The 13,635-nt window shown below is 44.8% G+C and overlaps 1 protein-coding gene across 1 annotated transcript in view; it reads left to right on the plus strand.

The window, feature by feature from the left end:
• The window catches only part of PDE9A (phosphodiesterase 9A), a gene marked incomplete at both ends in the record, with an annotated part of 51,299 nt that extends 38,442 nt beyond the window's left edge, over window positions 1–12,857 (plus strand). Inside the window, 9 exons of the mRNA XM_084272910.1 lie at window positions 1,748–1,834; window positions 4,838–4,942; window positions 5,939–6,021; window positions 6,889–7,045; window positions 8,218–8,331; window positions 8,999–9,103; window positions 10,546–10,674; window positions 10,865–10,960; window positions 12,807–12,857. Coding sequence (XP_084129036.1) covers window positions 1,748–1,834; window positions 4,838–4,942; window positions 5,939–6,021; window positions 6,889–7,045; window positions 8,218–8,331; window positions 8,999–9,103; window positions 10,546–10,674; window positions 10,865–10,960; window positions 12,807–12,857 — 927 coding nt within the window. The remainder of the gene's footprint in view (window positions 1–1,747; window positions 1,835–4,837; window positions 4,943–5,938; window positions 6,022–6,888; window positions 7,046–8,217; window positions 8,332–8,998; window positions 9,104–10,545; window positions 10,675–10,864; window positions 10,961–12,806) is intronic.
• Between the last annotated feature and the right edge of the window lie 778 nt (window positions 12,858–13,635).

A 13,635-nucleotide genomic window follows, 5' to 3' on the forward strand; every position in this document is an offset into this window, starting at 1 on the left:
TGCAAAACATATATTCTGCCTCAGGGACTAGGAACAAGGCAAGGTGATCTACAGCAAAATGCTGTCTGTGGGATCTGAGCACAATTCAGCTTATGACATTATCCCCCAAGTCTTGCAGGAAAGTCTCTGTTTGCATGACTCAAAAACAGCTCCCTTGTTACTGCATGAACTATGCATACTCCCTGGATAAAGATTCATTAGATGAAATAATTTTTCTGGAGAGTTTTTAAGAGCCTAAATAACAGAAAGCTATCTAAAAATTTCTCCAAGGCCATTTTTGTGACATTATACAAATCCCTTGGATCAGTCTAGAGTCTAAAAACAGCATCTGCTAATATAATGGCTATGTTTCATCTCCTGCGGATTTTGCCTTCAGAAATGGGAATGCAGGTACATAAAGTCCAGAACTCCTGGGAGCCAGCTCATTTCTGACTGGTGGCAGCTGTTAAATGCCCAGAATCATCAGCTTGTCAATACCTTTTTTTGGCAGTATTTTCAAACCCGTAAGATTAACCAAGAGTGGTAATGCTAAACTATCTGCATCCCCCTTCCTACCTCAGAGCAGCTGTTGTCTCAAAAAAGCAGCCTGCCTTTGCATTTCAACTATTGGGATTCATAGTTAGAGCTTAAAGGAGTGGACAGTCACAAACCCACTGCAATTTTGTAGGGTTATAATCATAGAATCATAGACTTACAGAATCTGTTAGGATGGATGGGACAATTAAAGGCCATCTAGTCCAACCCCCCTGCTTTAAGCAGGGACACCTTTGCTAGATCAGGCTGCTCAGAGTTTCATCAAGCCTGACCTTGAATGTCTCCAGGGATATGGGGCCTGCACCACCTCTCTGGGCAACTCGTCCCAGTGTCTCACCACCCTCATAGTGAAGAACTTCTTCCTAATGTCTAATCTAAACCTACCCTGCTCTAGTTTAAAAGCACTGCCCCTCGTCCTGTCACTACGTGCCCTTACAAACAGTCCTTCCCCAGCTTTTTCTGGGTCCCCTTCAGGTACTGGAAGGCTGCTAAGAAGGTCCCCCAGAGCCTTCTCTTCTCCAGGATGAACAAGCCCAACTCTCTCAGCCTGTTTTCATAGCAGAAGTGTTCCAGCCCTCTGATCATTCTCATGGCTCTCCTCTGGACCAGCTCCAAAAGGTCCATGTCCTTGTTATAATGGGAGATATTTTGTTAAACAATAAATGAGAGTTAAGATAGCAGAGTTAGGAACTAACAAGAATTCATAAACAAAGAAGATATTGACACATATCTGAAATAAATATTTGGTCAAGGTACTCTTCTGCTGTCATTTTCTATGCAGCTAGGGCCTGATCCATTTCTGTACAGCTAGGGCCTTTGGAATTACGGGGAAAACTCCCACAGATTTCATTGAACATTCGGACATATCCCAGTTGAATTAGAAAAATGGCAATACTTTGGGGTTTTTTGTGAGAAGGAATTGCTATGATACACAGGAATCACAGTTACTAAAGAGAGCTGGTGTGATTCAAAGCCCTGCACAAAACCTATGAAGTCAACGGCGATCTGTCTGCTTCAAAAAGCTTTCAGAACCTTTCTGTCTCCCCCCTCCTTGCACTGTCTTTAATCATGCAATCTTTGAACATCTTTCTTTCATCTTAACAAGAGGGCTCTGCAATTATTCGATGCTTGCAAGGAGGAAATTCTCTCCGCAATGTATCGTAAAGTACAATGGTATTTACCAAGCCAATAACCTGTCTGTTCCTGGCTGCAGATGCTGAGTTGTTTGGAACATATGTACCATGATCTTGGGTTGGTAAAAGACTTCAACATCAATCCTATCACATTAAAGAGGTGGTTGGTAAGTATTTCAAGTTACTGATGTTTGCAGTTTTTCAAATTCTAAAATCAGCAAACAAAATGTTTAGTCATGGAATTAACTTGACTTACATGAGTAATCAAAGCAGCCAATCTATACAAATTCTTAAAATGTGAGTACTTCAGCAAATGTTTGCATTCTTGTGGTAACAGATGACGTTTTATCAACTGGTTTACATTTGTTTGCTGAGTTTTCTATTACTAAAAGCAGTTAATTTCCGGTGAATGCTCTTGGTACCTAATGTAAATGGAGATGAGTGTCTTCAGAGATGGCCAAAAAAACCCTGGCATGTGCAATAATCATTAAATGTCCTAAATCACAGGGAGTAAAAGAGCAAGGCAGGAAGGAAAAGGAATTGCTGAAAAGTTAAATAACTTTATTTGCCTTGGGTTTTAACATTGAACAAGTCGCAGAGATGCAAGACATGATAAAGATGAGATAGTACCAAAACTAAGATGGCTAAAGAAGAAATACTGGAATATTAAAATCAGTAAGTTATCAGGTCCAAGGGAGACCATAAGAAATAATTTTCTAAAAACCTGAAGAATATACTGGCTTTCTCAGGAAAAACCATCATGCTCCTAGACAACTGTAGAAGAGTAAATGCTTTATCCATAGTTTAAAAAGGATCTAGGGACGGGCTAAGGAATTATAGTTAGTAAAACTTACATCTCTACCTGAAAAATTTAAGCAATAACTAAAAACATCATGATGTGAACTTCATTATACAGATGTTTCATACAACTCCTGTAGCAAAGAATTATCTCACCAATCTCGTCTAATTACCTGAAGAGTATGGACCGAATAGAGGGAACTGATTTACATGACTGGTGTAGACTTCCAGAAAGGCTTGAAGAAATTCCACAGGCTCAGAAGGTGGTTAGAAAACACAAAGTGAAACACTGGATTCATCATATCACGAAGCAAAAAACAGCAAGAGCAAAACACTCCAGGGCACCAGTGTGCGCAGGGTGGTGACTGTCACGGCTTGGTGTGCCGCTGCCAGCTGAAGCCAGCAAGGTGTTAGGCTGATCACAGGCTGGAATAAGGGATAAAATGGAGTAATTTTACCATGGCTTTACAGAAGACACAAGGCTTACACGGAATTTGTGCCTAGGACTGGAGAAGTCTATTTAGAAAAATGGTATGACTGCATCAAATGAGATGGGCGAAATGATCGAGACCAAGGAAATCTCTCCCCAATGAAGGCAGATGAAAAGCTCAATACTGTTGACCTTAGAAAGCAGCTGAACAGAAGGGGTGGGAGGAAACCTAATACAATCAAGGCTAGCACAAGAGTAGATAAAACAGAGAATTTCCTCCTCCTCCTGTCTCACAGCCTGAAAACATGGGAAACAAGGTGATATGTCAACACACATCAACATGCCACCCACACGCGTTACTGCAGGCAGCTTCCTGTTAGGTTGCATCTCCAAGTAACTTGTTACCGCTAGTGTTTAAGACATCCTTCTTCTAAACAACAAGGGGGAGTATGACTATATATTTTCTACAAAGGTAAGACAGGGTGAGCTTTTCTTTCTTAAACACTAGCTTCACAGAAGGAAAGGTAATTTAAAAAAGCCTCAAGGACTCTCCTTCAAACCATGATGCTTCCCCAGGCACCAGTTTGAACTTAAGTGGGAAGAAAAAGCCACCTCACACATATGCTGGCTACAGAAATGTTCCAGAAAGGGCAGGAAAGGATGACTAATACAACCCAGTCACTCCAGACCTTCAGTACTCTGAGTCAGGAGTCTTCTGGGGTTCTCCGGGCTCCACTGCTGGATGTATACATTAGATCTGTGGTATATGGTGGCTGGGCATGACCACGGTGTCCATGTGGAGGCTGTGAGGTACAGCCTACCACCTGTGACCCTGTCTGTCAACCATATTGTGTCATTAGTTATTCACTTTAAAACAATGTGTTTCCAAAGTCCTTGCTGCAGAATAATCTGAACAGCTCTTGCAACAAAGCCCCCTGATATTGAATTAGCATGGAAAACCCACAGCTCTCTTGACCTCATCCAAGGCTCTGAGGCTTCCTAGATGTCAGGTCCCAGGTTGAAGGGTTTGATCCTGATGGGCCCTGAGGACTCTCAAAATAAATTCACCGCACTGGAGAACAGGACACAGGTTTCATCTCAAAGGGGTCAGTGCCACTGACACTTGGCTGTTTTGTGCAGGACAGGATACCAGAGACTGTCCAGTGCATTGGAAAAATGACTGTGGCATGTGCTCACCCAGCTGTGCCAGCTTCACTCAGCTGGGTGTCCCGGCTGACAGCAGTGAGGACACATGGAAAGACAAGCTTTAGCTGGCATTTGTAATGAGGACACATAGCTAGGGAAGTTAAAACAGGCACAAAAATCAGTCCCATGTGCCTGCGTGGCTAAATGTTTCCTGTGCTGCCTACCATGGGAAATCCACAGAGCTATGCTAGTCCATGCACATCTTCACTCTGCTCAGCAGCACATCCCTGAGTGCCACCTCTGAGCATTTGTTTGCAGATGAAATAACAACTACATTTCAGCCCTGAAGGTTTTGAAGCTGCAGTTTGCGTTCAGCAAGGGAAGGGAACAGGGACGTACCATTCTGACACCCCAAAGTCACCGTTTAACCACCTGACAGTTTGAAATACAAATTCAGGATGAGAGCAGAGAGTCCCATCTCACGACAGAGATGCTCTTGCAGCTGTGCTGGGATGTGTACCCCTCGGGAGATGGTACAGGAGAGAAGTTGCTGTGAGCGTTACCTGCCAGCAAATTCTTGAGAGGCAGTAATCTCTCTCCCTCCCTCAGGAAGGCAGAGGGTGTCAGAGGAGGGCCTTGTGCTGTCACTCTGTCCTAGCTGAAAATAATACCGGGCTGTGCAGGACTCCTGTAGGGATATACAGTGCTTCCTGGAAGGCTGGGAAGCCTGCGTAATCATGTTTTTCTAAAGAAAGAGCTCTCCTGTCTCTGACTGCTCCATTCCCTCTCTCTGCAGCTGTGTATCCATGACAATTACAGAAACAACCCCTTTCACAATTTCCGGCACTGCTTCTGCGTGACCCAGATGATGTACAGCATGATCTCGCTCTGCAGCCTCCAGGTATGACCCCACCTCATTTCCATCATGGGGCACGTCCCCAGAGCACCGCGACACCTCTTGTAAAACAGGCCACCAGCTTGCTAGTGGCCGCCAAGCACCTACAGAGCTTTCTGAGGCTGCCGGGAAGGTACCTTCACCTCCTGGATATCCCAGATTGTTGCTCTTTTGACACTGTGATGGCACCAAGCATGTACAGATCAGATCCAAAAGCCTACTGAATTCTGCTCTGTGGATCATCTGTGACACAAAATGTTCCCACAAGAAGTTTTCCCCAAATGTGTGCTTGCACCTGGTTGAGCTACCACAAGTAATGCCTTGCAGGTACTGTCTGCAAGATCCACATTCCACCTGCACTTTGACTGAATCTATAGGCGCTGACTGAATAACCTGTGTTTATATATTCATTTTATTTCTGTACAAACCAGATTCTATCTAGTTAAAAAAACCAACCTTTTCTTCTCCAAACTTAAACACCTCGGTCACTGGCCTAGGTCTGTTTTCTTGCCAGAGGGAGTATGAAGAAAGATTTGGTTTAATGGAAGTTCATCCTGCTCAGAAGCTGTGGGAACGCAATGCTTAATTTTTCTCACTCTTTTCATAACTTTAGTTAAAACAGAACACAATGGCAGCTAAGCTGGCTTCCAGCCCTCCCTTAGCTAATCAGGATGCTCAAATGACTTGTAAGGGACTGTGCTAATATCTCGGCGCGTTTATATGATCTCTGCAGTAATAGCAAGTTTCAAGCAAATTGCCTCCTCTGAGCTGCTGTTATTTAATGCAACAAAGGCAAATCTGAGTCATTTCTGCTGGAAGAGAAGGCAGAATTCTCCTTCCTGACCGAAATAAATTGATCTATGGAAAAAATACTTCATTTTGCTCATATTTGAACTTCCTTAAAAATTAAATGGGGGTGTGTTTTTTTATTACTTCTTTTAATTTATGGGGATACAGAAAGTAGAAATCATGATGCCACATTAAATGCCTTGCGTTTTGCAGGAGAAATTTTCCCAAATTGACATCTTGATTCTCATGACTGCAGCAGTATGCCACGACTTGGACCATCCTGGCTACAACAATACGTAAGCCTGTCTCTTGCTTTCTCTTCCCTTAAAATTTATTGTGAAGGTAATACCAGCTGGCATTTTTGGTAGATCAGGCTTTCCTGCTCACAGCTTGAGCTGGCCATGACCTTCCCCCAAGGTCCTGCTGTTCGCTCACTCATGGGCCAAGGCAGAGCTTCATGCAGAAAACTCAGGTCTGGCTTGGGCTTGCCAGCTGTCCTCGGCTCTGTGAGGAAAATGCTTTTTCAGACTTCTGTTCCAACACTCTCGCCCACTCTTGGGAAAACAAGGTAAAATGTCTTAGGCTGAGAGAGAGAGAAGGCATAAATGGCTGTGGCTCCATTGACTGAAATGGAATAATTACACTAAAATGCAAAGGGTGATTTAACTTATATATTCTTTCATAATTAGAACCCACAAAGTGTGTATTATTCTATTTATCATTGTAGGAGGAAATTAGAATTGTTGACCCATGGACACTTTTGTGTGCATGCATGTGTATGTGAAAAAGAGAGAGAGAGAACCTATTTTACTTGCAGCCATTTATTAAATAAGGGCAGAACCCAGTTCCGACTGAGATGAGTTAAAATCTGTCCATCGACCTGAGTGGGAGTTGAATGAGCCCCAGACAGCTCCTTCTGTGCTTGTTTTATGTTATTTACAGCTATAAAGACTTGGTAATATTTAAAAAAAAACAAAGAGTGCCTGAGATGATATTAAAGTCATAACTATCTTCTTTAAAAATCTGATTTAGTATTAAGAACCAAATAACAAACTGCAGCTAATGGAATAAGTACTGGAAAGAATGTAAATAAAAGTAAGCAGCAGGGTTGAGAGCAGCTGGTGCGTGTCTGCGGGAGCTCTCATTGTTTCTCTTCACGCCAGCTATCAGATCAACGCACGGACTGAGCTCGCGGTGCGCTACAATGACATCTCCCCACTGGAGAACCACCACTGTGCTGTGGCTTTCCAGATCCTTTCCCAGCCAGAATACAACATTTTCTCCAACGTCGACCAGGAACAGTTCAAACAGATAAGACAGGTACGAACGCTGCTCCCCTCTGTGTCGTACCCCCTGGTCCTGAAGATGTAAGCACGCACAGGCTTCCCGGCTGCACAGTGAGAGTGAATCATTCTCCCTAGAGGGTAGGACTGAAAAAGCCCCCCACACTGGAAGGATCCGAGAGGGATTCTTGGAAAAATTCCACAGCAGCACTCCCTGGAATGTCTTGCTGAGAAATAATGAGTACATCCTGACTATTAAAGCCTATGACATTTTGGGGGTAGATATTTATATTACTGTAGGAGCCAATTAGCTCTGACTGGGAAAGGATTAAGTTCTCATGGCAGAAGTTTGTGCTTTAAAAGAACAGTGTATTAATTTTAAAAGGGAATTCAAAATGGGAAAAGATTTACACCAGCAGGACACTTGGACTGCTGGAAGAGGCTCTGGCGGACTGGGAGCCATCGCAGTTATCTCTAAGACAGTGAACAATGCTACAATCCCCACTAGAGCACTAAGGACCAAAATTTGGTCTTAGTTTCCATGTTAGACCTTCCTTACACACCATAAAAGAAACAGACCGATGTAAGGGCTCTGATAACGCTCGGGTTGGAATTACTGATTCAGCTGATGCCTAGGAAGCAAGTACGGGCCCGTAACGCATAGATCTGTATGGAAACCCGCAGCTTTAAGTTACCCACAGTCTTTCCCATCATGAACTCTGCCTAGCAGGAAGATTCAGAGCTCCTAGCACACCTGCTGCATCTGGGTACTTCAAAGCCCTCAGTCCAAGGAGGATGAGCTCGGGGAACATCCACATCTACTGATCTTTGTCTCTTCCTAGGGCCAACTAAGACTCAGCAGCAAAACCCATAGTGATTTCCAAGAGGCAAAAGTGGACCCTGGCAAACGGAGCGTGGCTTTTAACATCCTGTTGTACAGTTTGGTTTTCCACAATTAGTCAGTCAGGAGGGGAAAACCTCCAGAATACCACAGCAATGTTACAGATCACCCCAACCACGTTATTCATACGCCATGAACTCTTCACAAGCCTCTTGCAGTTTGCTCTGTAGTTTCAAGCCAGAAACCTCCCCTTCCAGTGTTAACAGTGTAATTCATCTGAGGCTTTTTGTGTGTGAACTACTTTGCTCTGCCATAGTAGACTTTGTGAAGAATGTCAAGTTAATATGTGGACATGTTTTCTTTGCTAGGGGATAATTACGTTAATCCTGGCTACAGACATGGCGAGACATGCAGAAATATTGGACTCTTTCAAGGAAAAAATGGAAAATTTTGATTACTCAAATGAAGAACACATGACCTGTGTAAGGAGGTTTTGTAGATTATTATTATTATTATTATTTTTCTGTGCATAGCGCAAAAGCTTGTAGATTAACATTTGCTTGTTTAAAAAACAAGATTCAATACACATTATCAAAACTGAATCCTCCCTACATCCTCTGCCCCACCAAAAAGAATTAAAATTTGGAAGTGCTCTATATAAAAGTTTTTAAAATCCTGGAGTCCCATCAAAACAAAATATTTGCTCTGTCAGGATACAAATTCTTATGGTCCATTACTGTGGGGCTAAAAAGTACCACATGAGTACAAACTCTAGTCTCCTCTACTTCCTAATGCAGTCATCTCTAGCATCCAGGGAAAGCCTCTCCCCAGCTCCCTCTGAGCACTCCCCAAACAGTTGCATGGTCACCTGTGGTTGAATTTGCACGTAGCACACAAGCGCACATCCCGCTAGGACACTTCCCAGTGCTACAGACAGGGAAACTGAGGCAGGGAGGGGATAAGTGATTTACACAGGGTAACTGAGAGAGTGGAAAAGAATCCAGATTATGCAAGACCTCTGATTTAATCCCAATGTTATCCCTTCTGTTTGAAAACCTTGTCTCCCATTGCAGAGTAAAGGCACAGTCTCTGGATAGGGGGAAAGGGCTGGCAGTAAGACTGCAGTATTAAAGTCTTATCCTCTTTCAGCTGAAGATGGTACTGATAAAATGCTGTGATATCTCCAATGAAGTCCGCCCGATGGAAGTAGCGGAGCCCTGGGTAGATTGCTTACTAGAAGAATATTTTATGCAGGTAAGAAAGTGGGAGAGATGCAGTTGCACAAATTTCAGCTCTTCTCCAATCCCACCTCAGCTACAGGTGCTCTGTCATCTGACAGCCCAGTCCAGCTCCAGGCTGGAAAGGCTTCTGCTACAAAGAGCAGGAGAAGGAGGTCAGCAAGAAAAGCTGTTCACAAAGCAAGTGAACGCAGCTGACTCTGATTTGCAGATGAAACACATCAGCAACCTAGAAATTTTGCCGTTAGCAGGCTGAGGCTTGTTGTCTGTAAATGGGCTGCTTTGCAAGTTTCTTTGACATATAAATTATTTTTTGAGCCAAAAGGGTAATGGCGGTGGCAAGAGAAAGCTGTCAAGTAAATGATAGCAAATACCACAGAGGAACTAGTTTAGATAATTTTCACTGCATGTTAACATTTGCCAGAAGAGAAAGCAGACAACTTGCTGAGGTGTGCAGTCAGACTTTAGGCTCGCCAGACCACTGCTGGATTCCCAGCTGGACACACTTTCTGATTGCTCAAAAAAAGGATCCCTGGAAGAGCAGCCCCAGCTGCCTCTGGCACAAGGGCTCCTGAGCAGTGTGCCACATGCTGCTGCAGTGGGATCCCAGAGTCACACAGCTTCGATGCTCTGAGGAGGAGATGCCAGAGCTTTCTTGTGTCTTTTGTCTGTACCTTGATAGGGTATGTGCTGAGGTCAGCTTCTCAGAAGAGACAGACACCTCATCTGAGGTGACAGACACACTCCTTGCTCACTGTGTCTGCAGCTTTTTTACTCAAAACTACAGTATTTGTGTGCCTTACTGTTTGGGCTGCCCAGCAAAAGCCCTTTGTGCTGAAAGTCCCAATAATTGAGAGATAAAGTCTGCCACAGGATATATTCTTTGCACTCACAGTCTGTGACCTTCTTGCACATGAACCCCCATGTGATCAAGTAGGTAGCTTGGTAAAACCTTTGCAGGTAATGGAACTGTTCTCCATTGACCCAGCTCGCCAGAACTGGTTTTAATCAAGGATATGTAATTTCTGGTTGAATACCTGAAAATAATCCCTCTCTGGAGAATGGAGAGGAAATGAAAAGCCTGTTGTTTCTCTTGCAGAGTGGCAAAAGCCATTACCACCTTTCAGAATGCTCAGGAATAGTTTACCTCCCAAATCCTACGGGTTTGCAAAGGGAACCAGGTGGCTTCATTGTCCTGTAAGCCTGGAGCTGAATGCTTTCATGCCAGCACTGTGCAGGTGTAACCGAGCAGAGTTCTCTTTATTCAGATGCTTGCTCTTGACAAAGCAGTGTACCCTTGCCCAAGGGCAGCACACTGCTGTTCTGCAGAGCCTTCAGACACCACTGAGATCTGTGTCTGGGGGCTACCACTCTTCAGGAGGAGAGCTACTTGGTACATTACTCTCCTCACTGCCTTCTAGCCGAGATTAATATTCGTTAACTCTGGCTTTGTTCCAGAGCGACCGGGAAAAATCAGAGGGGCTTCCAGTGGCACCATTCATGGACCGTGATAAAGTGACCAAGCCGACAGCACAGATCGGCTTCCTCAAGTTCGTTCTCATCCCCATGTTTGAAACAGTAACAAAGGTAAGTCCCCCAGGGCCAGAAGCAGAAGTGGGGGGCATGCAGAGCTCCAGCATTTGCTCTGGCAGGTGTTTAGCCAGCCAGGGAAATGAGGATGTGGAGTTCCCATGCTGCCGATCAGCCGGTGTCTAGCATGTACAGGTTAATGAATGCAAGAGGAAATGTTGATATTCTCTCCCTTGTTTTTACCTAGCTGTTTCCAGAAGTGGAGGAGGTGATGCTCCAGCCCCTGTGGGAATCCAGGGACCGCTATGAGGAATTAAAACAGATAGATGATGCTATGAAAGAGGTAAGCTCTAAATATCTTATTGATAGAGCAAATGTTATGATTGAGTAAGTCAAACATTGTAATTTAATAGCAGTTTAATTCCAAACAGTAGGAATGCTTTCAGCATAATAATTATCATGAGAAACACATTCATTACACCTGGCTGGAGGAAGATGTGTACCACAAGCCATAAGTGTGCAAGAACGTGCTGTTGCAGAGTACACCAGGCACTGCACTAGCACAGCTATAGGAAGGGAGCTGTTAGCAAGAGAGGGACCTGGAGGCAAAACCCAGAGATAACCACCCGAGGGGAGCATGTTAGCAAGCACCTCTTCCAAAAAGGAGCTTCACTCCCCTGGGAAAGAGTAAGCCAGGGCTAGATTGCAGTGACATGACCTGGGGGCAGGCGGTTCAAGGCACTGCACCACTAATGCATACGTTTCTCTTCTGGAAAGAAACTTCTGCTGACATGTCTGTCATCAAGGATGTGCCTGAAATTCTATGTCACATACACACAGCATCCAGTGGGATTAAACACAAGTGCAGCTGTCTTATGACTCAGGCTGAGCGGGGACCTCCATTCACAGAGTGTCTCCCATTTTGACATGTAAAGCTTACTGGAGGTAGGGTATATTTGGTAAATCACTGGAACGGGTTGCCCAGAGAGGTAGTAGAGGCCCCATCCCTGGAGATATTCAAGGTCAGGCTTGATGGGGCTCTGAGCCACCTGATCTAGAAGATGTGCCTGCTTACTGCATGGGGGTGGACTAGATGGCCTTTAAAGGTCCCTTCCAACCCAATACATTCTATGATTGTATGATTCTATATACATGTAACCAAGTTTGCTCTCTCCAGCCACGTCTGCATTGCCTGACAGGACAGAGACAGCAGCCAGACCCTGGGAGCAGGTGCCCCACACCAGCGATGCAGCAGCCGGTGTGCAGGCCTGGCTCCAGCAGCGCCCTGCAGCCTGTGGCGCCGGGTCTGCACGCCTGCCTTGCACGCCTCTTCCAGTGCCTCTGTTCCCTGCCAAAGCAGACAGCAAAACCAGCCCAAATGGCATCACAGTATAGGGGTTTTCTGACATGAACAAATTTATCATGTAGACAGGATATTATCAGTCACTCTGTCATCAAAATAAATTGGGAAGTGCCCTGGAGCACTAGTTCTGCTGATATTGTTTGATATGTGGGAAATGAAGGTTCATTCACTTGATCATCCCTGGCTGGATGAGGCAAACTGTAGTTTTCTGCTGTAGCTCCCACCTCCTCCCAAGTGCTTTGGAGGAAAAGCCCCTCAGCAGCACAGTTACTAAGGTTGACTAATCAAAAAGCACATGCTTTGAGGGCACCAAGTTATAAAGGAGAAAAAAGACTTCCAGGCATTCTTCAGTTGAGCATGGAACATTTCTCTAAGGAGGGAAGAAGAACTCAAATAGGAACAGGCTTTCTGAGTCCTGTTCATCTCGTAAATTGGGTGGAGATTTTACTTCTGGTATACAGAAGCTGTCAAAACAGAAACTTTATACAAACTGATGGAGCTTTAATTATGGTGTATTGGCATGAGAGGCCTTAGGGAAATGGGAGCTGCCTGAATTTAGAAATACCCTGAAACAAGAAGAGTTAGTTAATAATCTGAGAGCCTAGCACGGCAGATGATGAGAAAGACCAAGCGCTGTTTACTCAGGACATACATCCAGAGCTGTTTGGATTAAACGGTGCCTGTGATCTGTCAAGCTGCTGCCTGTTATTTCCTGAGAAATGCTGCACATGCCTGGTGCAGAGCCGAGCGTTCGCCTCACAGCAGCGATGGAAGGCGGCACTGTGTTAAGTCGGGGTGCTTAATCCTGCTTTGCTCTTCGTTTCAGTTGCAGAAAAAGAAAAGTGACAATTTGACCACCAGCAGCACCGAAAAGTGAGACGAAAGAGCCTTTGAGCCGAACATAAAGCCCTAAGGTTATTCTGGTTTTGAGAAATGCTGTGTTTGCCAAACAGGCATGGTGGCGACATCAAAATCCAACTGGGACCATGAATGCGGAGAGGTGGCAGGCACGGATGCCCTGCTTGCCTGCCCAGGCGCCTTTTCTACAGCCTGCAGCCTGCTCGCCCAGGTGCTGCTGCCATTGGGCACCAAGGGCTCCCCTGGCTCCAGCACGCCCACTGCAGCCCCCCCAAGCAGGACTTGCCCTGCGGACACTGCACAGGTTGCAGCGCGGCTCAGATCTTCAGCAGATTTGCCTTTTTGTAGAGTCAGTCCGTAGAGACAAAGCGGAGTTTTACCTAAGGAGCCTCTTCTGGGAAATGATCCACTGGCATCCAAACCCAAAAGTTGGTTTAGTCAAGATACTACATATACGTGTACAGCAGTATGCTTACTACAGCATAGTTTACAGATGCTTATATTCTGACAGGGGTCCTGGCATATATTTTTATTTGCCTAGTAGGCCCTAATGACACATTCCTCTCTATTATTCTCTGAGTTTTATAGCGTTCACGGTACATTCAGAGCCCTAGCATAGTGGATGCATTTGTTTGTTTGTTTTTCTACAATAGCAGAAGTAAGAAGAAACCTTAGTGAGTTTGCAGGTTTGCTTTGTGGCCTGATACAGCTGGACGGCACAAGATCCGTCAGCACGAGCAAAGAAGGGAGCACAAAGCTGAAACCACTGTGCAAGTGTATTTTTACCCTCGTGGATG

The sequence above is a fragment of the Gallinula chloropus genome (assembly GCF_964237585.1).
Source record: "Gallinula chloropus genome assembly, chromosome: 1".
Taxonomy (NCBI): domain Eukaryota; kingdom Metazoa; phylum Chordata; class Aves; order Gruiformes; family Rallidae; genus Gallinula; species Gallinula chloropus.